Here is a 24,740-nt window from a genome sequence, read left to right on the forward strand (position 1 = left end):
AAAATTTTCAAGTTTTTAAGTCTAAGAGCACTCTATTAAAGGCTAATTCATGCACGACTTTTACGGGGTATTACATTATCTCCCCCTTGGGATCATTCGTCCCCGAATGATGGATTGAAAATGTTGAAGCTCAAAGGTATAGAATGACGCTGACATGATGTGTCTTCTAAGAAAGTATATAACTGATCTGAAACATTTAAACTTCTATCACGAAACTGAATTCTGAGTTGACTTGCCCTTACTTGCTTCAAGACGCTGATTCATGCTAAGAGTTTAGGATTCCCTTGAAGTGTTCATGATCCAATCATACATATTGAATTGAGAAGTGATAACTTATGCAATTACGAATCATGAGGCATCAAGACTTAGATCGTACCAGGGTATTATACTAACTGGGCTAAAATACTTGGAAGTATTTGAGATTATGCACTGAACACTCATGAACTGAGTCATGACTAAATAGCTGAATCTGAAACATGATGCTTTGACTGAACTGAATTCGCAACTTACGATGAAATATATTGGGATGGTCATACGCATGAGACTTCGGATAGCAGGATTGGGTGAAAAGGTGGAAAACCACCGTAACTTGTCTGCCTGACTGCTAAATTGAAATACACCGGAAACTTATATTCAACGGGAGTATCTCTTCAACACTCTTGTCTAAAGAAATTCTAGTGGCATTATGGAGCAAAAGATCTTGGACAATGCAACTTCTTGTTTTTTCAAGCTTAGCAAACTTCTTTAATACTCCCTTAACTATACTATTTCCCTTAAATACCATATTCATTCCATTCAACTTATAATTCTCATATGGGCATTGATAGCTCTTTCTACAATGTCTATAGTAGCTTAAATCCTTTCACTGCGATCAAGCCTAACTCCAAGTCACAAAAATACATGTCATACCATGATACTAGTCTAAACAATATGATTCAATCTTCCATATCCTTTTAAAGTTCACACCCTAAGCATATCATGCCTTCCCACATTAATGACTAACTCTGAACTCTTACTATAGATTCACTAGCGCATATTGCGTCCCTTCACTAAAATCCCAACATGTCATTCAAGCCTATCTTTATAACCTCATATGAACTTCAAGGCAAACAACCATGAAGAAACACTTCACATATTCTCTAAACCACTATTAATATAACTCCCACGCGCTACCCCAAGAACATACACATACAAATTTCCACTAAAACTCACATATATCAAAAACTTGACCCCAGATCTTACTTCACACTTATGGTCTTATCTAAAACAAACATACTATAAAGCGTGAGTACATGAGTCATGAGCTACATGACCTCAATTTGGAGTTCATAACTTATGGAATGGGATTCCAACTACTGAATTAACTGAAACTTCTCATTTTGGAACTTGAAGAGTACATGATTCTCTATCATAAGCATGAACATGAATTTTGATCATTGGACTGAAACGTAAGGCATGAGTAGATATTGGGATAACTGGAAAAAAAAATACTGAGATAAGAATGGGTTGAGTCTCACCTTCACTTTCTGACGTTCTATATCATCATGACATCACGACTAGAATCTGAAAGCCTGACTTGGTTATTCGCTCTATCATCTCCCCCTTAGCTTCAAGCCATCATATTAAGTTTGGGAGATCCCTTACTAGACTCTAAACTGAAGTACACTCACTGCACTCTGGGGTCTGAAAAACTACTATACACGCATATCATGGCACTTAACCCAAATGACTACACCTGAAAGTGGAAAACCCACTGTTAATACTACCTTCTGAGATACACTTTATCATTCTATAGACCCAGCAGTCATCATATAATACTTGCACACTTACTAACTTCGGGTCTTCATGAGTATCCCCATAGTCGGAGTGCACACCCTCTAGTGCTTTAACTCTTATTTCTATTAGTTCAACCTTGAAAAACTCAAACTTAGAATCTAGCACTCAACATGGATATCACCAAGCCTTCAATGAATCATACTACTTCCGACATAGCCTATCAATATCGCAACTCCAAACTTACATCTCTCTACTATGAGAATCAAGATCATATAAAAAGGCTCAACAATATCAATCAAAACTCCTTAACTTGACTATTTAGAACACCATATACCATCTAACTAGTCTTTCTCCACCTAGCAACTCAACGGTACCACTCGTCACACAAAACGTGTAATAGTCTTAGAAAATACCGCAACCTCAGATCACCTTGGGCATACTTCTACATTATATATGCAACATCATACTTCACTACGAATCAAATAAACTTAGGCTCTTGCATATACCATTCAAGCCTATTAGATTACTTCCATAAAACTAGTATCATTAACCAAGAGTTCATCACATCCACCTTCATGGACATCAATTGTTCAAACTTAATGTCTAGTGCTAAACATGATTTACAACCCAACCTTATACATATTTCTTACAAAACATACATCATTAAACTTAAGTCACTATTTTTACAACCACATTGTGACGCTCAACGTCACAACCCATTAAACTCCTCACGTTTTGGGCATGTTTCGGACTATTCGGGCGCATTTTAGAGCTTGACGGGGCTTCGATAAATGCTCCGCATTGCTGCCAATGTTCCAGCACTTTCTAGATGGTCAAAATAGGCTGGCAGCACATTTACTAGACTTTAGGAAGTTCACACGGGCTGGTATGAAAGTGCAAATTTTCCACTTTAAAAGGTCCACAAAGGTTGGCATGCATGTGCAGAAATTTCAGCATGCATGTGCAGGATTTTCAGATTTTCAGCTTGTAGTTGATAATTGTATAGCTTGCATTGTTGTACCTTGTTGACTTGGGGACTTTTAGGTACTATAAATACATGTTGTAAGGCATCATAGGCATCAGCTCATACTTGTTTTATTCAGTAAATACCACCCATGAAGAATACAACATAATTTACTAGTCCATCAAATTGGGACATTCTACCCCAAATACTTGATTTTATCTAGATACTATCCACGACCAAAGCACCTTTATAACATTACTACTATACCTCAAAAATCTACTACATATCTTCTCACAAGTAGTACTAGTTTATAACTACCAAGGAAAAGAAGGTCAAGGGGTAAAGTCACATAATAGACATGATCGACATTAATCTTATACTATAACCCCATACAATCTTATCTAGTTATACGGCCTCTCACATCACGCTTACTTACTCAAGCATACATTTAGACTACCTTCAAATTCCACAAACAACCATGAGTCTATACTTACAACTTACTGGCTAATATAGCCATTTTCACACTTCAAGCAACCGACAAATCATCCTAACTAACAACTCCTTCTCTACCATCTACTAAACAACACACAAGGACGAATCACCTCTTTACCAACTCAATCTCATGCAAACAAATTCAGCTATACATATATTAAACCAACACAAGAACAACAAGTTGGACAACAAGTTGCTAGTGAATCGAAATAGGCCTCACACGGCTTCACTAGACTTTGATTTTGTATTTTGAACAAGAAAATGAAATGAATGACAAGTCAACTATGCTAGTGAATCGAAAGAGCCCCACAGGCTTCACTAGACTTTTTTTTTTTTCAACAACACCTTGATGACAAGATTACATGAGATAGAAATTTAATACACAATATCCAATGAACTAAGAATATACATCTTACTCTATATAAATAAAATCGGAGTCAAACACTTCCTCCATGGACTACCATACCATCCACACATGCTACTACTTACCACATTAGTCTATCACCATAAGGGGGGTAAATCATTCTCGAACATCGGTTATTCAACTAAAATATTCATTTACACAAAAGCCATCCTCACTCTGACTTCTAACTTTGTGACTTCACATCACCAACTTCTTGGTCTAATTTCACACCAATAGGTCATGACAACAACACTTTAACGCATACTACTATTCGGGTGGAAATACAGTTCCAACATTCTACTACACATCATCCCCCCTTAAGCAAGACATTTGTAACATAAATTTGAAGGGGACTAAACGCAATTAATACCTCAAGCTGAAAAGCACGATTCCATCAGGATCAATGTTTACATCAGAATCAATACACATTGAAGCACTAACGGACTCTTCTCAAGTCCTTGCACAAATTTTAACTCTTATATGGTTTAATCAGAAAGGACCATACCATTTAGATTCTAAACTTCTACACTTGAATCACCTCAATAATGAGACATATCTGAGGACATTAGAGTAAGGAAAGAATTTGGGATGATTTTTACTTTCGTATGGGTGACACCATAGCTCGAATTAGAGTATGAAAGAGGAACATTCTGACTCTATTGCACGAACTAGAACATGAAGAAAGAGAGACATTCCTAAACGCCTAGTAGCCTCCTGCTTATAAGTGTGGCGCGCTACACACCCATAAACAAGACTCTATCCGACGCGATTTCGCAGACACCCTGGGACCATGAATCGTGCTTTGATACCAAGTTTGTCACGACCCGAACCGGGGCCCTGGCCGTGACGAGCATTTCCGAACCGTGAAGGCCCGGGACGCCCTCTGTCTATCTGGTAATCATGCACAACATTCATATAATAAAAGATAATGCGGAAATAGAAATCTAATACGGAAACATGGTCAGTCTGAATGTGATTATAATACTGAATATTTGAAATCCAAAATATATCTGGATAATAATAATGTCTGACTCAGTCTGCGAAATCTCTACTATGAACTAAACAAAACTGTCTGAAACCTGGGACAAGGCCCCCAGTAGATCAAAACATGACTAAAGATAAATATCTGAAAGTAAACAGGCCTTCTGGAATATAGAAGGCTCACCCCTGCACAATCTGCTCTGCGATCTGAAATATCTATTGTTTATCTGGACCCCTAGGTTGTGTCTCAAAACCTGGAAGGAGGGGGGGTTAGCACAAACGTACTGGCACGCGAAGCAATCCAAAATAAAGTATTTGAACATATATATAATAGATGAGAGCAATTTTCATCAACACATCACGTATAAAATAGCTTCTGAAAACACATGGGCACTTTCTGAAAACATATAACCTGTCTGTAACTTTCAAATTTTGATTTGTGTATTACTTCTGAGTTAGGTGGTATCCCCTACAAGTCTGATATTCCACGGGCGTTATGGAATCCGCCATTGACTCGGCAGGGAAGCCTCCAACCCGAGTATGCCGCAAGGGTTGGAGTTCCTGAATCTGATACGCCACACGACACTTAAGTCAGCGTATAATAATATAACCGGGTCGGCAAACCACAGTTTTAGGCAATGAGTTGCTTGAACTCAAGCCCTCTTCAGGGAACCACCTAACATCTCTGTATGCCCATTTTTAACCTTTACTGTACATGCAATATTCTGAATGTCTAAAATCATAATAGTCTAAAATGTCTATTAGTCTGAGTCTGATATGGCATTGGTCTGAATTGGTATCGTCATACCAAGACTTGCAAGTCATGATTTCTAAGCCATAATACATTAAGCTAAATCTTTCATTTAAAAGCATAATTTAGACCACCAAAAACATGCAACTGATATAGAAGATTTCGTATTTCGAAACTCAAGTCAAAATCATGCAAAAACTTCATCAACATATGGTGGTCTAGTGCCTTTAGCAAATCCATGCACTCTTTCATTACATGCACTATGAACATTAAACATTCATGCTAGATTCCCTCTTTAGTGATTCAAAACCACCTTTAAATCATAACAAGAGTTCAATCATTTCATATAGTGCTTTTCAAGGATGCATTGCAAAACAATTCATATGCTATGAGAAATCTGAAAAATTCATAATAGGAGGGAATTCACCGAAAATCATGCTCTTAATAAGAATTCATTCTTAAATACATTGTTTCATACATTCGTATTCTCAAATCACTTTAGGAAAGGTCAAAAGACCAAAACAATGATGTTAAAACATTTAATACATGAATATATACATAGATTCAAAAACCCCATTCTAAAACATGATTTTTCTATGCCCATAAGAATTTAGAAAAACCCCGCATACCTCTATTTAACAAATTGAGGAATGATCCTTGAAGCCTACAATGTGGGGATTCCAAATCTCTAATTATCTTCCAAAACCCACGGTTGAATCTTGAGTTATTTGAGATTTTTTGTTTGAAACCCTAAGGGGTGTTCTTGAGAGAAAATTTGAGAAAAGGATTATATTTTGATGAATTGGGGGACAAATCTGGTGTTATAGACGAAATTTGGGTGAGGTGAAATGACTAAAATGCCCCTAAGAAAACAAACAAAGTCGAAACTGTCCCTCAATTGACAAACTGACAGGCTGAAGTAAAACGGGTATAACTCCTTACTCAGATTTTGGATTTGGATGAAACCAGTTGCATTGGAAAGAAAACTCAAAGAGCTTTCATTTGATAGGTAGCAGTTCTCCCAGTTCATTATATTCAGAGAGCTATGATCGTTTGAAGTTGACCCTGAAATGCTGAAAACTGCGCAACAGGCTATGCGTTTTGCTACTGTTTTGAAATCCAAACGCAGCCTTATGCATTCCGAAAAATTCTGAAACTTATCCGAGATGTACTATGAGCTTGTCCGATCGTAACGCAACTTGAAAATCTAAAAAACGGAGGTCGGAAAGGTTGAAAAGTTGTATCCCGAAAATTGCCAGCTAAAATGACTCTAAGTTACACTTAGAAAAATTTTCAAGTTTTTAAGTCTAAGAGCACTCTATTAAAGGCTAATCCATGCACGACTTTTACAGGGTGTTACATTGACTCTGGTGCAATCAGCCATATAACACATTCAACGGGTAACTTGTCAAATCTTCAACCTTATATTCGCCCTGATAAGATAATAGTTGGAAATGGATTAAAACTTGACATCACATACTGGCAATACAATTAAGTCTGAACTAAAAAATAAAGGAAGTTCTTGTTGTTCCTAAGATTAAAAAGAATCTGTTATCAGTTGGTAAGCTTGCTAAGGACAACTCTTGTGTACTTTTATGTGATGAATCTGACTTTGTTGTAAAGGACAAGAGCTCAAGGAGACTTCTGGCTAAGGGATCTAGGAAGGATGGATTGTATGCATTGGAAGACAACAACTTTTATGCTCTATCTGCAACCAAGAAGTGGAAGAACTCAGACAATATTTGGCATGCTAGATTAGGCCATCTTAGTTTAAAGTCTTTGAAGATTCTTAGTAGTAATAAATGTGCTGATGTCAAGTACATGAATAAATTTCCTACTGTATGTATTAGCAGTCTGTTAGGAAAAGGATGTGCGCTTCCCTTTGAATTGAGAAATAAAATTGAAAAAGAACCTTTGCTTAAAACTCATGGTGATCTTTGGAGTACGGCACCTGGTGAGTCATGTCAACACATGAGATACTATGTAATATTTGTTGATGATTGTACAAGATACACCTGGTTATATCCAAAAAAGAAGAAATTTGAATTTTATGAAGTCTTTGTTAAGTTTCAAAAGATGATTAAGAAACAATTCACAAAAACCATTAAGATTTTCCAACGTGATGGAAGAGGTAAATTTAATAATATTGACTTTGTTAAGCATCGTGACAATTGTGGAATTGTTAAACATACTTCATGTCCTCATACACCTGAAAGAAAGCACAGGCACATTGTGGCAACAAGTTTGACCTTGCTATTTCATGCAAAGTTGCCATAATTTCTTTGGTTGAAGCCTTCTTGACAACAGCTTTCTTAATCAACAGAATGCCCTCATCAGTGTTGAAACTGGAAACTTCATTCTTTAAGCTATAAGGAGAATATCCAGACTATAACAATCTCAAAGTATCTGGATATAGGTGTTTTCCTTATTTGAAAGGCAATACTAAATTTTTTCCAAAGACCTATCCATGTGTGTTCATTGGATACAGTGGTCTTCAGAAGGTTAAGGTCTATCACCCTTCTACCAATAGAGTGTGTGTCTCAAGACGTGTGATACTTGATGAACACACACTGCCTTATGTTCAACCAAATGAGCCACTAGTTGGTTCGAATGATTACATTCACCTTGCTACCTTTTTTGAGTTTTTCTCTAGGTTGCAAGATGCCTCAAACTCAATTGTGGATCACTCTACTTCAGGGGAAGTGCTATCAAGAGTTGCACCACTAATATGTTTCGAGGAAATATTGAATACTACACCACCAATATGTTCAAGGGAAGTGTTGTCAAGTGTTGCACCACCAATAACTGATCAGTCTACTCCTATCAAAGATGATCATATGGTGAGACTTCTGGTGAGCCTTAGTTTGCTGGATCAATGGGAGATTCAACAAATGCTCCTTTAGTGCATGACCCAGAGGACATTCAACTTGAAAAAATCTGTCACAGTGGTTCAACACTAGTAACAATAGGAACTGACTCCGACTGCAGAAGTACCTGCCACTAAGACATCAAATGCGCAGACTCATCACATGGTGACAAGGCTAAAATCAAAATCCATGCCGCTGAGTCATATATCTCTTATTGCAGCCAAGAAAGCCACAGTGCAGGAACCACAAACAGTGAGTGAAACACCCAACTCTCCATAGTAGTTTGCAGCTATGAAGGAGGGGATAGATGCACTTCACCAAAGCAATACTTGGATATAGTTGGCTTTAGATGGGTATTCAAAACCAAACTGAAGGCAAATGGATCCATAGAAAGGCATAAGGCAAGACTAGTTGCCAAGGGATACTCACACCTTGAAGAAGTAGAATTTGAAGAAACCTTCAATCCAGTTGTAAAGGCTACTACTATAAGAATAGTTCTTTCAATTGTCGTTAGCCTTCACTGATGTATCATGCAACTAGATGTGAAGAACACATTCTTGCATGGACATCTCCAAGAGGAGGTGTATATGACTCAACCCCACCAAGTTTCAAGGATTCTAGTGTTTACTGAAGAAAGCATTGTATGGTTAAATAGGTTCCTAGAGCTTGGTTTGACAGGTTTAGCTTACATCTACTTCACCTTGGATTCAAGGGCAGCAAGGCAGACTCATCACTTTTTGTACTACACTGTAAAAGAGGAACAATTCTACTGCTCCTATATGTTGATGACATAACTATCACTAGAATTCATACTGCACTAATTTCAGAAATTATTGATGAGTTAGGAAAAGAATTTGCTATGAAGGATCTTAGCTCCTTGCATTTCTTTCTAGGAATTGAGGTCACTTACTTTACTAGAGGCATTCATCTCAATCAGAGTAAGTATGCAACACAACTACTCTCCAAAACCAGCATAGCCCTAGCTAAATCAGTAAGCACACTACTGGCACAAAAGCATGGCTTGCAGGAAGCTGAAGGGGACCCAGTGGATGCTTCCTTATACAGAAGTATTGTTGGCAGTCTACAATACTTGACACTAACAAGACCAGACATAACTCATGCAATAAATGTGGTAACTCAATTTATGCAAAGTCACAACAATACACACTATCGAGCTATCAAAAGGATACTTAAATATGTGAAGGGCACAACTCAGTTTAGTTTGAGGATCTTGTCTCACTCTCCATTCAGGCTATATGGTTTCTCTGATATAAATAGGAGGGGTGTCAGTGGCGGAGCCAGACTTTTGGTTAAGGGTGTTCATATTTTTCCTTGGGCAAAGAACTGTTTAAAAAACAAAGAAAATAAAGCACAGCTGCACCTGCCAAAGTTCGAACCCGGATTGTTGATGTGGAAATGAACACTCTTGACCACTGGACTATGCTTCTCTAGCTTGTCAAGGCTGTGCAACAACATGTATATAACTATAAATATCTATATTTAACCTATATACTCGAAAAAAAATTCCGACGAAGGGTGTTCATCTGACCACCCCTCCGTGGTTGTAGCTCCGCCCCTGGGGGATGTCCTATGACTAGAAGATCAACTACAGGCTACAACATCTACCTTGGAGCAAATTGTGTATCTTGGACATCCAAGAAACAACAAAAAGTGGAAAGGTACAATTAGAAAGCAGAATATAGTGCACTAGCCTCAACAGCAACTGAAATGACATAGAAAACATACATCCTCAGAGACATTGGAGTACATCTAAGGGTTGCACCTATATTGTTCTGTGATAACTTAATATGACAGTCAATCCAATCATGTATACAACAACAACAACATACCCAGTGTACTCTCACAAAGTGGGATCTGGGGAGGATAAAGTGTACACAGTCCATACTACTACCTCAAATGAAGTAAAGAGTTTGTTTCCGATAGACCCCCGGCTCAGGACATATAACAATATACCAAACAAAAAAACATAAAAGCACACAACAAGGTACTAGTATAAATTATCTATCCAAAATCATAGACATCATGGAACACCACGAATAAGAAACTCCAAGCATAGATACAAAGCGCTCTTCCCTACTATAACAAGCACACAACAAGGTACTAGTATAAATTATCTATCCAAAATCATAGACATCATGAAACACCACGAATAAGAAACTCCAAGAACAGATGCAAAGCGCTCTTCCCTACTATAACGGTTCCCTACTATAACAGCTGAAGGCACTAATGAAGGAGATGTTTGCACGATTTAGAAGCAAGCTCCGAGTGGTTATTACACCTCCCACTAGCTTGAGGGGAAGTGTTGAAGAGATTGAACCAGATCAGGAGTGTTAAGAGATAACAACACATGAATAGGATAGCTATTGTAGAGTTTGTATTTAAACCAATGTATTAATCATACATATTGTAGAACTCTATGCTAATTGTAGAAGTTAAGATACTATAGGTGTCTACTTGGGTCATAGTTCAACGTACTAAACTTGTATAATACAGGCCATGTCTGCATTTGAAACTCAATGAGAAAGCCTCGATTGTTCCTAAAATATTTGCCAATCCTGGTTTTTTCTCCAGTATTCATATGCATTCACTTGCCACAATATACACATTTTTCAGTTGGCCAGCTAGCCCTTGCATGTATATACAGTTTTCGTTATTAGTTATGTCAATAAATAACTTGCCTATTCGTCTATAGATATGCCATATGCTTTGATTTAGGTGTATAGTGTATCATTCACTATAAGCTTTGGGCATGACATACAGATCCAAACACTTCATCAGTTTGACATGATATTATAAGGAAACAACAAACTTCAATATAACAGAGTCTTCTTAAGAGATAAGGCATCTTAGAATAGTTGATGCATTTGACCCATCAAGGGATATCTTATTAGCTGACCTGAGACATGCTACATCTACGTCTCATAGGTTGGCAGTTACAAAATGACTACACAACCCCCAAAAGAAATTACTTCCTTCATCCCAATTTATGTGGCACACTTTGACTAGGCTCAAAGTTTAAGAAAGAAAGGAAGAGATTCAAAATTTGTGGTCTAAAACAGTCCTTCACCATCTGTGGGGCTATAAATCATTTCATTAAGGGAAAAAGAGAATTTGAAAGTTAAGTTGTTTCCAATTATAGAAAGATGACATTCTTTTTGGGATGGACTAGAAAGGAAAGTGTGCCGCATAGATTGGGACTGAGAGCGTATCAATATGAGGTCTCATATTGACCAAGACGACATATAAATAAGAAAAAGGTTGTCTAATCCATAGAGTGCATGAAGCTTATAGTCCTAAGCAACGTACCTGCCAGCTAGGAACAAAATATGGGATGCCGAGCTTAATCCCAACCTCTGTGGCAACAAAACGATGGCTAACCTCATGAACCACCAGAAGAAAGGCAGTTATGAGAGCTCCAGGTAATCCATTCTTCAATAAGTCAAGATTGTCGAAAACTGATCTGTTAAATAAAACTCTTAGTGGCGGAACATTTAGGTGAAACAAGTTAAAAAGAATACATGCAGTCCAATAGCCTAAATTATCCCACGTAAACAGAATTCACAATAGTTTGTTATTCACTTGATGTAATTTGAGCAAATGCAAAACATGATAACAATTTTCAAAATAACAGATGAACACTTTTAATTGAAAATAAAGGAGAGAAAAAAAAGAAGACAACCAAAGATTTACATAATAATTTTTGTATTTTCAAACTCCTCGCACAACAGCACTAGTCTAGTACATAATAACACATTGATATGAAGCATCTCAACAGTATTCCCTAATTCAAAAATATTGGACTTGAAAAATGACAATTAAGTTGGAAATTAAAAATCAAGGTCCACTTGAGCTTGAAGCAAATGCAAAGCCAGTGAAAAACTCAGGTAAATATAAAAGGTAAAATTAGAGTTATGGAGTTAATATGGTACGTACAACAAGTTCGATTGTAATGCTGGCACATTGCGAAGAAGTAAAGTGAATACTGTAATGAGTCCAAAGGCCCCTGCTGCAAACCATTCTGGAACAGCTGCAGTCTCAAACAAGTTGTGTTACTGTTCGACCAGGAAAAACTCCAAATCTATATTTTTGACACTGGTATCTCCACTTGTTATTATAACCAGTAATTGAAGCCTATGAGGAATGCTGAATAAACTACCTGTAGCTTCAGGTTGCAGAGTCATTCTTGGGACCACAACCACCACAGGCTTATCATCTTCCGGATTGATTAAAAGAAAAAGTTTATAGTCATCTCCAAGTTTTTCCTGTTAATGAAGTGCGATTTTGAAACAGTAAGAGAACATGGGGATATCCAACCTACATTGGAGAAAACGAGGAAACTTGAGCAACCTGCATTCTCTTTGATACTTTTTCATAAGTTTTTGCAGCCTGTCCTCGTAGATTCCCTTTAAAGAGTACTCCACCCTATAAAAATAGGTTAGAAGGATTAAAGAAATGGAACCAAAAAGAATTGCATATTAAGCTTCATATGCACCAAGAAGGCAAGAAACAGATACAAAAGCCTATTTCTACTTGCTTGAGAGGGTATCTGTACCAGTTTTAGTACTCCACCCTATAAAAATAAGTTAGAAAGATTAAAGAAGTGGAACCAAAAAGAATTGCATATTAAGCTTCATATGCACCAAGAACGCAAGAAACAGATACACAACCCTATTACTACTTGCTTGAGAGGGTATCTGTACCAGTTTAATCTTTACTTTTTTATGGTTGTATTTCGATTAAATATAATAGTTTCAAACTTCTAAATTATTGGCTCATGTTTGATGACTTGGATTTTCTTATATGAGCATGAGAACAAGATCTCCAGCAAATAGCTCACCTCATATGGCTCCTGGCTTGTAACAAAAAACGTGTCAAAACCAAATACTTGATCTCTTAGAATTTCAACTGTTTCCTTGGGAATCCTGATTGATTCATCGAGTTGCTGAGGCTGCTCGTGAAATAGTACCAATAGTAAGAAAAATATCAACTTCACAGCCAAAAGGCAACATGAGAACCATGATAGAGGAGCAAACTGTAAACGATTAATCCAATAACTATTCAACCTAATATTCAAAAATTTACCACCTTCACACCTGGAAGAGGTGATCCACTCGCAACTTGAACCATAGTGATAAAAGCATAAAGAGCAAAAAAGAGTACAAGGCATTATCAAAGGTTCAAGCTTCGGATTGAAGACCCTTTTGGAGCCTTTTCAATCCTTGTTCATGCAAATGGGAGCTTATGAGAGCATGATGCCTTCAACCAAGGGAGTGTATTTGCTAAAACGTGAAGAAGAGCTTTTAATACACTCCAAGGCAGCCTTGAATATACTCTAAAGGCGCCTCAACTTAGGGATATTAAGGTCTTTTGAGACTCCCTTTCTACACTCCAAAGGAGCACCCTTCATTAAGGGTATTTTAGACATTGCCTTGTAATAGTATAAATAGACCTTAGCTTCCATTTGATGAATTGAAATTGAGTATTACTCTTAGTGTGGTTTCTTTCCTTAGTGTAGGGCTTGGAAAAGCCATCTTAGTGTAGGTCTTGGAAAAGACATCCAAACTTGAGAGATTAATACATTTGATGGATTTCACTTGTGTTGATCAATTGGCAAGAAAGGTGTGATTGAGGGTGTGAATTCCTTTGGTCCACCTAAGAGTGAGGTTTGAACTACCATTGATGAGGTGTGTTTGAAGGTTTGATACACTTTTTTGTGCTAATCATTGGTGATATTAAGGGTCTCATTACCTATCTTTCATTTTATGCATTCTCATCTCCATCCCCTTTCTTCTATGTGTTGCTTTCTTTCTCTTTAGTTGCTGGCTTTTGCATCTTCTGTCCTTAATTTCGTGTATTAGGTTTAGATCTTGTATCACACAGTGCCATCCTGCTTCAACACAAGTCAAGAACATGAAGTGGAGAAACTGAACTGAATTGCTTACCCACTATTTCAAAGAAAATGCTCAATATCTCCATGAAGGCCAATCAATAAATTTGTTGAAAATGCATTTTCAACCATATATGCATAGAAGCTAGGCCATTACAGCATCAGCCATCCTCAGGATATCAGGCATTTCAAATGTTGGAGGGAGTCTAAGGAGCATTATACTCTAAGAAGATATGAAATTGCATATACCACGAAGACAGATGATTCTACTTTCCCTTCCTCTCCCAAAAATAACCTATTAAAAAGATACACCAAATATGGAGTATATATTTATACAATAACTACCAACAACTACCGAGTCAAAAAGGAAGAAGAATGGAGATGTCAGTAACTTTTCCGCTAGACAAACAATGATCGCTCCAAGAAATATCGGTTACCTCAGAAATGTCAAGTTGAACCCACAGACTACAGTAATAGAAAAAAAAATATTATAAAGACAAGTTGTTCTAGAGCACTAATAAATAGATGTGATACATGGATCTATTCTCTAACAATATGTGCACTTTACACTTGTTGCAGCATGGGAATTTTATTACACTTGGAGCCTGTTGCTGGCAAAACTTTTGGAGCATATAAAGAATGAAGCACCTCCAGATTTATCAGAAAATAAGAAAGGGTACCTCAACTCCAGATTGTTCATTCACTTGAGCTCCATTATTGTTCTCTAGACTTGTATTCTCCAACATCCCCAATGGTTGATCCTTATCCTGACATTTCAAGGATTTTATACCCAAAAACTACAAAATGACTTTTCATTCACTGAAACTTTTCCATTATTATTTTTTACATTGTCTCAAAGCAAGTAAAATGAATAATTGAGAAGTGAATGAAACCTGATGAGCCTGAGAGTTCAGCTCAAGACTTTTATCTGCAACAGGGTCATTCAGATTTAGCCCATCCGCTTCCTTGTCCGACTTTTTATACAAAATAAATAACAGTAAGCCAGGACTAATCACAAAATACGGCAAACACAAGAATATACGCTCCAATTTAAGATTGACAGAAATGGAATAATTATTAATACTAACAAAAAGAAACCTTGTCGTCGTTTTTATCAGGTTCAGTTTCAGTCTCACTCAGTCTGCAAACAACACTCCCTTTATTGCGGAGGACAAATCTATACTCATAAGAAAACAAAAGGTCAAACATGTTGCAAACTTAAAAATACAAAAAGAAATCAAATTGCTCCGTTTCTAACAACTTAAACTTAAAAATAAGGTGGCTTTGCATAATTCAACTTTAATATCCAAAAACTCATACTGTATTAGAGAAACGCTATCTGTTTATTATTACCTTATGAAATGTGCAGTCATATGTTTCTGTGGAGTAATTGAGGGAGAAGAAAACAGAGGTTGGCGCCGATTGTAGCAGCAAGGGGGAACACGACAAACCGCCGGCAAGTCCATTAGTCTAGTCTAGACTAGAAAAAAAATATATCTGGGTTATCCTTTTCTGGATTATGGCACTTGATTTGGGGCTTGAAATAGCTCCTAAAGTACCCGCCTAAAATTCCAAACTTCATCCCACTAGCCAATGCAAGAAAAAACACGTGGACCACTTCAAGCTTAAGACTTCGTCTAGTTCCTAACCCCAAGGTTTCACAACTCCCATACCCATATTTAATCACTATTTCCTACTTTTCAAAATAATTAAATTGTTGAGAATGTGATACATTCTTAAAAATAAAAATCTAAGATATAAATTATAAGTTATTTTTCACTATTATCTTTTTAGTTATTTAAAAATTATTTTAAACCTCAATAAATAAACGAATAAAAATTAGATGAAACTTTTAATATATTTCTTGAAGAATGAATAATTTATTTATTTTAAATGTTGAAAAATAGCTTAATAACTCATTTATTTTAAAATAATGGAAATAGTGATTACCAAAATTAATAAATTTATACCGACGCATATTGTTTTGGTTTTTTTTATTATATTAAACTAGTTTTCGTATGCACACGATAGATGAAAAATTTCAAAGATAAAAGTTTTATCAAGATATTGTCTTTCTTTTATTATTATATAGAAAGATGAGTTCATTATATTTTATTATATAGAAAGATATATATAGAGAAAGAGATGAGTTCAAGCACAATCAAGGGTAAAATCGTTTTTTGAGCATTCGTTAAACTTATTCCAAAAATATTCTCTCTTCTCCAAAATATTTCTAGAAATATCTACCATTTTTTCAAAATAACGAAATCTTCAACTTTCTTTTTGTGCCACAATCATTACTATATACAAGAGAGAATTTGATATTTTGGTAGTCCTCACATTAATTTTTTTCGTCAATTTTATCCCTAATTTAAATTTTAATTATTCTACAAACTTTCATCCATTTTGATAAATTTGAATAATTATTTGGACATATTAAATACTACAAAAGTGATGATTCACGAAAAAAAGATAGTGACACCATAGAAATTATTTATACAATCAAATTCAAAATTGATCCAAGGATTTATTATTTTTTTATTTTGTAGAAATGTTTATTAATCTTACTTCAAATTTTATTTTTCCTAACAAATTTATCATGGATAAGTAATTAAAGTATCTTGATATTTCCTTTCTAACTTAGTACATGCTTAATTATTAAATAAAAAATTATTTTTTTATATATAGCTAAAAATGTTTGAAAATTTAATTTTTTAAAAAAAAATAGAATTTAACTCTCCAAATATTAATGATACTAAATAATGAAAAATGCAATAATACTTTTTCACATTTTTTTGATGGTGAGTTTTTCTAACAAAAACTGGGACTAGACACATTTTATAGAATTTAGGACAAATTAAGTAATTTAACATGAAATATTAAAGTGTCATACATATTTAAGAAAAACACAAATTTCTTAACATGTATTTTTAGGAAAAAAATACTAAAGTTAATAAAAAAAAATAGTAACTTTCAATTTCTATTTTATGGTTTAATATACAACAACAACAAACCCAGTGTCATCTCATCAAGTGGGGTCTAGGGAGGGTAAAATATACGCAGTCCATACCGCTACTTCTGAAGAAGTAGAGAGGTTGTTTCCGATAGACCCCCGACTCAAGATAATGAATGGTTAACAAGGTCATAGTAATACCTGAAACAAAATGGGTGGTATAACCAAAATAAGAAATGAGAGATAATAAAAATAGAGCTAATGGTTTAATATGAAGAAAAATAATTAAGCTAAATAAGGTGAGAGTATTTTTTTTCACTAAACTATTTATTCTTAGAAAGAATGCAATGCATATTATTTTTAATATCACAAACCAAACAACCACTAAAAAATAATAATAGTATCACAAATCAAACAACCACTGAAAAATAATCACAGGATAACTAATTCAATAACAATTAATCCCAGTATAACTAATCCAACATAACAAATTTCATCATAACTTGTTTTTAAACCAAACGACCTCTAAGTGTATAAAAAAATCCCGAATTTCTTTTCAGTTCTCTTCATATTTTCTATTTTAGTGATTGAATTTCATCCCAGACTATTTTTGCCTTGAGTCAAAATTGGTCGAAAACAACTCTCTATCTCACATCCGAGGTAGATGTAAGGTCTGCGTACACTCTATACTCTCAGACCTTACTTTGTCAGACTATATTGGTATATTATTGGTGTTATTATAGTGGCTGAATATCAAGGATGTTAATGAAAGATCAAACTTTTAGTTAAAATAAATTAGGGTTGTAATTCAATTTACTTGAGGATTCTTTTCAAATTTCAAAATATGATCGTTCTAATTTTGATTATACATAATCTGATTGTTTCTTTTAAAAAAAATAAAATAAATTATCTTCAACTACAAAAAAATTGTTTATCATTTTCTTCTCTTGATAATTGTAAGGACAAAATTTAGATGATAAAATTATTGTAGATACATTTTATTGTTGACTAATGAAAACTACATTACTGAGAATGATTTGAGTGCGGTTGTAAGACCCCACAAAAATTCTCTCATAGAATGACTCTTAGGGCATGTCAAGTGAGGCGTGATTCCAGCTCTAAAAGATTGAGAAGTGGCTTCCTAAGTGAGTACCATGTTAACCATATAGAATTCCCTAATTTCAATTTTTTATCACATGGGAAATCTGATAAGCTTTTCGTCGATATAAGATTTACCCAAATCTGATACCCGGGTAAGAAGTTATGGCTAATTTAAGTCCTAGTCGTAAAACAACGTCATTTTGGTGCTTGGCGCGTCGCGGAGAGGGTCTATTTGACAATTGTCAATTTCTAGTAGAACTCCGCGATAGTGGCGCATTGCGGAGGACCCCAATTTCCCAATAGTCAATTTCCAGTGGCTTGGAGCTATTATAATGCGTCGTGTTGAAGTTTCAGGTCCCAACTAGTGGAACAATGCGATGGATTCGCATTGCGGTGACTACCAATTTCCCATTTGTCAATATCCAGTGATCCACCGCGATAGTGGCGCATCGTGGTGGCCCATGAATCGGGTTCCCAGTTTAATTTTTGTAGCTTCGTACAAAAGTTAAAAAGGGCACTTTGGACTTTTTTCCAAGCCTCTTAAACCGTGCAAACACCAAATTGAAGTTATTTACAAGCATTCTATGAAGTTTTTTCTCAAGTTTTCTATTAACAAGAACCCTAAGTATCCAAAACCTTTTCTAAGAATCTCAAGAATCCACCATAGATTTTCTAAATTGAGTCAAGATTTAAGATTCCCAAGCTAAGGGCTTCAAGAACCCTCATTCAAGAGTACGAACAGAGTTCCAAAAGTGAGAGTTCATCCAAAGCTTCTAATTGAAGGTATGTGGGGTTTTGAACAAGGGTAATCCTTTCACCCTTATGCCCCAAGGCTTATTTAAACTACAATTCTTTGCAATTTATGAGATTTTGCATGAAATTGAATTGCGGTTTTTCACCTATTGTTATTGGTTGCAAGATTTTGACGTTTCCCTTAAATTGTGAGTCTAATAGCATGATTTTTATATGTTTTCTTGAGAAATTACAACTGGGTCTATACCCCATGATTTTAATCTTTGAGAAATGAATAGTTGAAATGTTTGAGATATTGAAGTATATAAGTATGTTGAGAATTTGAGACAAATTATTGAAATTTCCAGATTTCTACATGGGTTATGAATCTATATGTTATCTATTATGCTTTTGATGAGTTTAACTTGAGATTGAATTGTGGGTTACTAAATGCTACTTGAGACTTGCAATTTTATGAGCTATTGTGCTATGAGCACCCATGATTTGAGTATTCTAAGATTGTTGAGAAATGTTTTGACCTAATGGTCATTGAGCTTTGAAATCCACTTTCCTATATAAGAGTACAGATTTGATTATTGGGTTCGTGATGAACCATGGGATTATTTTTAAAAGTGGATTTTTACGAGATGAGCGCAGATAATCTAAAAGTAGTAGTATTTAGCATCGAGCGGGTAGTTACTACGGTTTTTTACCCCAAAACTACGTGCCACCGTAGGTTGGGCCTGAGGCCAAGTTTATGATTATCATTGGGCCTAAGGCCGAGTTGATATTGGGCCCAAGACCGAGTTTGTTTAGTGATCACTGGACCTAGGTTATACTCCCTGGCAAGAGTATGACGTCTCTCCCCAACTTGAGGTCTCTTCCTTAGGAGGACAAAACATTGGACTCTATGTAGCTTGCATGGTTTATGTCGGTTAAGAGAAACTCCCTAAACTAAAGTATTTTCCATTGAGATAAGATATTTTCCTTTAAAACTAAAATACTTTCCCTTGATATGAGTATTTTCCCCTAAAGCTTGAAATGAGATATTTTCCTAACGTGAATGAAATGCCTTCAAGTATGTTCCAAAGTTATATGATTTCGAATTTCAAGTATTTGAGTTCAAAAGAGTTATGAGTTCTTGAGCATTGAAGAAGTTTTACTCCCCATGAGACATATGCATGAGTTGAAAGTATTGCTTAAAGTTTCTTTTAGCCTTGACTAATGAGAATAAGAGAAGAGTACAAATTTCAAAGCTGAAAGTATAATGACTCACGAGATTGTGTTACATGTTCCATTTTACTGATTCATGAGCTACGAATTTTATACTTATTCAAGCCATGTGAGTCATTACTTATTACATGCATGATTTGATTAAAGAGTATTGATATTGTTTTATATAAATGCATACACCCCTACAGACTCAGTATATTCCTAAATGTTGATCCACATATATGTCTATGTCCTACATTGTCTTATAATGTAGGTTCAGGTGCTCAGCCCCAACCATGTCAGTGATTTTCGAGTACCTCAATCTATATTCCTACAGTGGTGAGTCCTCATGGTTCGAGGACCTATATTCAGACATCTCTATATTTTGAGAGACTATGTTGTTATTTCCAATTTTGAGTCAGTTGGGGACCTGTCCCGACGGCTCTCTAGTTCATTGATTAGTAGAGGCTTTGTCAAACCTGTTATCAGATTGTGGTTATGTTTAGGTTTCCCGTATTACTTGGTTATTTGGACTGAGCATTTTTTTCGTATTGTGTTTGAATTATTTTATCTTGAAATGAGTGTTATTAGTTAAAACAGGCTCAAACGGTTAGCTTGGGGCTACTTGTAGCCTTAAGCACCATGTGACATCCTAGGAGGCAATTTCGGGTCGTTACAAATTTGGTATCAGAGCCTACGGTTTTAAAGGAGTCCTAAGGAGTCTGACAAGCCATGTTGAGTAGAGTCTTGATCATCGGTGTGTAGCACGCCACATCTATGAGCAAAAGGCTACAAGATGTTTCAGGAAAAAGTTTTTTCTTCTTTCAGATTCTATCGTGCCTATAGTTGACCCTCTTATCTAATAATTCGTGCTCTTTTCTTTCAAAAAATGCCTCTCCGAAGAGCGAATGCCCACAGGAACGATGATGAGCAACCCCCACCTATTGATCCTTTGAATGAGACTATGTCTCATGCAGAGTTTCAGGCAGCCTTTTAGGCGTTAGCCCAAGCAGTCATTGCTAATGTTCGGGCCAATAACCAGGCCGCAATTGCTAATCAGTAGAGAGGTGATGTAGCTGCGGCTAGAATTCATGATTTCATGCAAATGAATCCTTCAGAGTTCTATGGGTCCAAGGCAAGTGAGGACCCATAGTTGTACCTTGAGGAGGTGAGAAAGATCATGCAGGTGATCTATGTTTCTGAGGAAGAAAGTTTTGTATTGGCGTCTTATAGGTTGAAGGACATAGCTTATGACTGGGTTGTATCGTGGAGGAAGGGTAAAGATGAGGATGTTGCTCCTATGACTTGACAGGTATTCCAAGATATATTCTTGGACAAGTTCTTTCTGCTTGAGGTGAGAGAAACAAAGATTGAGGAGTTTATGAACTTGAGGCAGGGCTCCATGACTGTTAAGAAGTACTGCTTGAAGTTCAACCAGTTGGCCCAGTATGCTCCTGATTTGATTTCTGACACCCGAGCTAGTAAGAGCAAATTCGTGACAGGTATTTCTGGTTTGGTGCTGAAAGAGTGTAGGACTGCGATGCTGCATAGGGATATGGATCTGGCTAGGTTAATAACATATGCCCAGTAGATAGAGGTGGATAATATTAGAGAGAGCGACAGAGTGAGGGGTAACAAGAGGGCTAGATTTGAGCAACATGAGTATAGCTAACCTAGGTTCTATGGAGGGAACTGCCCTCAGTTTCAAAGACGTCCGTCTATGCTAGAGCCTTTATTATCCAGTGCTCCCACGCCTAGAAGAAGGTAGGAGCAAGGGGGCAGATCTTTTATGTCTAGGTCGCAGAACAGCGTTGGTAATATGACCCGTTATCCTCCTTGTGCTAAGTGTGGTAGGGATCATCTCGGTGAGTGTTTCATAGATCTAAGGGGTTGCTTTAGTTATGGCAAGAAGGGCCATAGACTTAGAGATTGTCCTCATGCTAGACAGGGGAACAGAGATGCCCAACCTCAAGCACCGGCTACTAAGGCATCATCTTCTGTACCCCGTCCCGCCCCTGCTCAGGGTGCTTCATCTAGTACTATTGGCGGTCAATGCCAGAACAGATTCTATACCTTACCATCCCGTCAAGAGCAGGAGGACTCTCCCGATGTTGTTATTGGTATGCTCCATCTCTTTGGTTTTGATGTTCATGTGTTGTTGGACCCCGAGTCAAGTCTCTCTTATGTGACACCACTTGTAGCTGTGAATTTCAAAATGAGTCCCGAAAGGATTTCTAAGCCTTTCCTAGTCTCCACACTAGTAGGGGAGTCAGTTGTTGCTAAACAAGTGTATAGAGATTGTCCTGTTGATCCACATATATGTCTGTGTGCTACATTGTCTTATAATGTAGGTTCAGGTGCTCAGTCTCAACCTCATCAGTGATTTTCGAGTACCTCTATCTATATTTCTACAGTGGTGATTTCTCATGGTTCGAGGACCTATATTCAGACATCTCTATATTTTTTAGAGACTATATTGTTATTTCTAATTCATTTTGAATCAGTTAGGGACCTGTCCCAACGGCTCTCTAGTTCATGGATTAGTAGAGGCTTTGTCAGACTAGTTATCAGATTGTGGTTGTGTTGAGGCTTTCGGTATTGCTTGGTCGTTTGGACCAAGCATTTTCTCCGTATTTCCTTTCTTATGATATGACTATGCAAGTGTTTGAATTATTTAATCTTGAAATGAGTATTATTAGTAGAAACAGGCTCAAACGGTTAGCTTAGGGCTATTTGTAGCCTTAAGTACCGTGTGACATCCCAGGAGGTGATTTCGGGTTGTTACAAATTTGGTATCAGAGCCCAAGGTTTTAAAAGAGTCCTAGGGAGTCTGACAAGCCGCGTTGAGAAGAGTCATGATCATCGGTGTGTAGCGCGCCACATCTATGAGCAAGAGGCTACAAGACATTTTAGGAAAAATTTGTTTCTTTTTTCAGATTCTATCATGCCTACAATTGTCCCTCTCATCTAATAATTTGTACTCTTTTATTTTAAAAAATGCCTCTTCGTAGAGCGAAAGCCCTCAGGAACGATGATGAGCAACCCCCACCTGTTGATCCTTTGAATAAGATTGTATTTCTTGACGAGTTTCGGCAGCCTTTTAGGCATTAGCCCAAGTAGTCACCGCTAATGTTCGGGCCAATAACTAGGCCGTAGTTGCTAATTAGCAGGGAGGTGATGTAGCCACGACTAGAATCCGTGATTTCATGTGGATGACTCTGCCAGAGTTTTATGGGTCCAAGGCAGGCGAGAACCCACTGTTATACCTTGCGGAGGTAAGAAAGATCAGGTGATGTATGTTTCTGAGGAAGAAAATATTGTATTGGTGTCTCACAGGTTGAAGGACATAGATTATGACTGGGTTGTATCATGGTGGAAGGGTAGAGGTGAGGATGCTACTCCTATGACTTGGCAGGTATTCCAAGATGCATTCTTGGATAAGTTCTTTCCGCTTGAGATTAGGAAAGCAAAGATTGAGAAGTTTATCAACTTGAGGCTGGGCTCCATGACTGTTAATAAGTACTGCTTGAAGTTCAACTAGTTGACCAAGCATGCTCCTGATTTGATTTCTAACACTTGAGCTAGTAAGAGCAAGTTCGTGATAGGTGTTTCTGGTTTGGTGCTGAAAGTTGCAGAACTGTAATGCTGCATAAGGATATGGATCTGGCTAAGTTGATGATACATGCCCAACAAATAGTAGCGGATAAGATTAGGGGGAGAGACAAAGTGAGGGGTAACAAGAGGGCTAGATCTGAGCAGCATGAGTATAACCAGCCTAGGTTCCATAGAGGGAACCGCCCTCAGTTTCAAAGGGGTCCGTCTATGCCAACGCCTTCATTAGCTAGTGCTCTCGCGTCTAGAAAAAGGTAGGATTAAGGGGGTAGATCTTTTATGTCTAGGTCGCAGAATAGTGTTGGTAACAGACCCCATTATCCTCCTTATGCTTAGTGTGGTAGGGATCATCCCGGTGAGTGTTTCATAGATCTGAGGGGTTGTTTTGGTTGTGGCAAGCAGTGCCATAGACTTAGAGATTTTTCTCATGCTAGACAGGGGAACAGAGATACCCGACCTCAGGTACCAGCTACTAGTGCACCATCTCCTGTACCCCATCCCACCCTTGCTTAGGGCGTTTCATCTAGCATTGCTGGCAGTCAGCGCCAGAACAGATTCTATGTCTTACCATTCCGTCAGGAGAAGGAGAACTCTCCCGATGTTGTTACTGGTATGCTCTGCATCTTTTGTTTTGATGTTTATGTGTTGTTGGACCCCGGGTCAAGTCTCTCTTATGTGACCCCACTTGTAGCTGTGAATTTCAAAATGAGTCCCGAAAGGATTCCTGAGCCTTTTCTAGTCTCCACACTAGTAGGGGAGTCAGTTGTTACTAAACAAGTGTATAGAGATTGTCCTGTTACTGTTCTTCATAGAGTCATACTTACGGATTTGATAGAGTTAGAAATGGTGGATTTTGACCTTATTCTGGGTATGAATTGGCTTCATTCTTGTTATGCGTCTATAAACTGTCGTACCCATGTGGTCAAGTTTTAGTTTCCTGATGAACCAAATTTTTAGTGGTCCAAGGGTTCGGTATCTCCCAAGATTC

At 37.0% G+C, this 24,740-nt stretch overlaps 1 protein-coding gene across 4 annotated transcripts in view; it reads right to left on the reverse strand.

Moving 5' to 3' along the window:
• The window catches only part of LOC107852494 (probable zinc metalloprotease EGY2, chloroplastic), a 31,645-nt gene extending 15,833 nt beyond the window's left edge, over window positions 1-15,812 (reverse strand). Inside the window, exons 1-9 of one of the 4 annotated variants that reach the window (XM_016697529.2) lie at window positions 15,496-15,812; window positions 15,241-15,319; window positions 15,036-15,116; window positions 14,823-14,909; window positions 13,093-13,203; window positions 12,603-12,677; window positions 12,412-12,517; window positions 12,189-12,282; window positions 11,562-11,715 (exon numbers count right to left, since the gene is read on the reverse strand). In XM_016697529.2, the coding sequence (XP_016553015.2) occupies window positions 11,562-11,715; window positions 12,189-12,282; window positions 12,412-12,517; window positions 12,603-12,677; window positions 13,093-13,203; window positions 14,823-14,909; window positions 15,036-15,116; window positions 15,241-15,319; window positions 15,496-15,608 (900 nt within the window). In that variant the 5' untranslated portion in view covers window positions 15,609-15,812. Of the gene's footprint in view, window positions 1-11,561; window positions 11,716-12,188; window positions 12,283-12,411; window positions 12,518-12,602; window positions 12,678-13,092; window positions 13,204-14,822; window positions 14,940-15,035; window positions 15,117-15,240; window positions 15,320-15,495 lie in introns of all 4 variants that reach the window. The other 3 variants (XM_047414774.1, XM_047414776.1, XM_047414775.1) reach the window with 3 other exon arrangements.
• Between the last annotated feature and the right edge of the window lie 8,928 nt (window positions 15,813-24,740).

The sequence above is a fragment of the Capsicum annuum genome, chromosome 6 (genome assembly GCF_002878395.1).
Source record: "Capsicum annuum cultivar UCD-10X-F1 chromosome 6, UCD10Xv1.1, whole genome shotgun sequence".
NCBI lineage: Eukaryota > Viridiplantae > Streptophyta > Magnoliopsida > Solanales > Solanaceae > Capsicum > Capsicum annuum.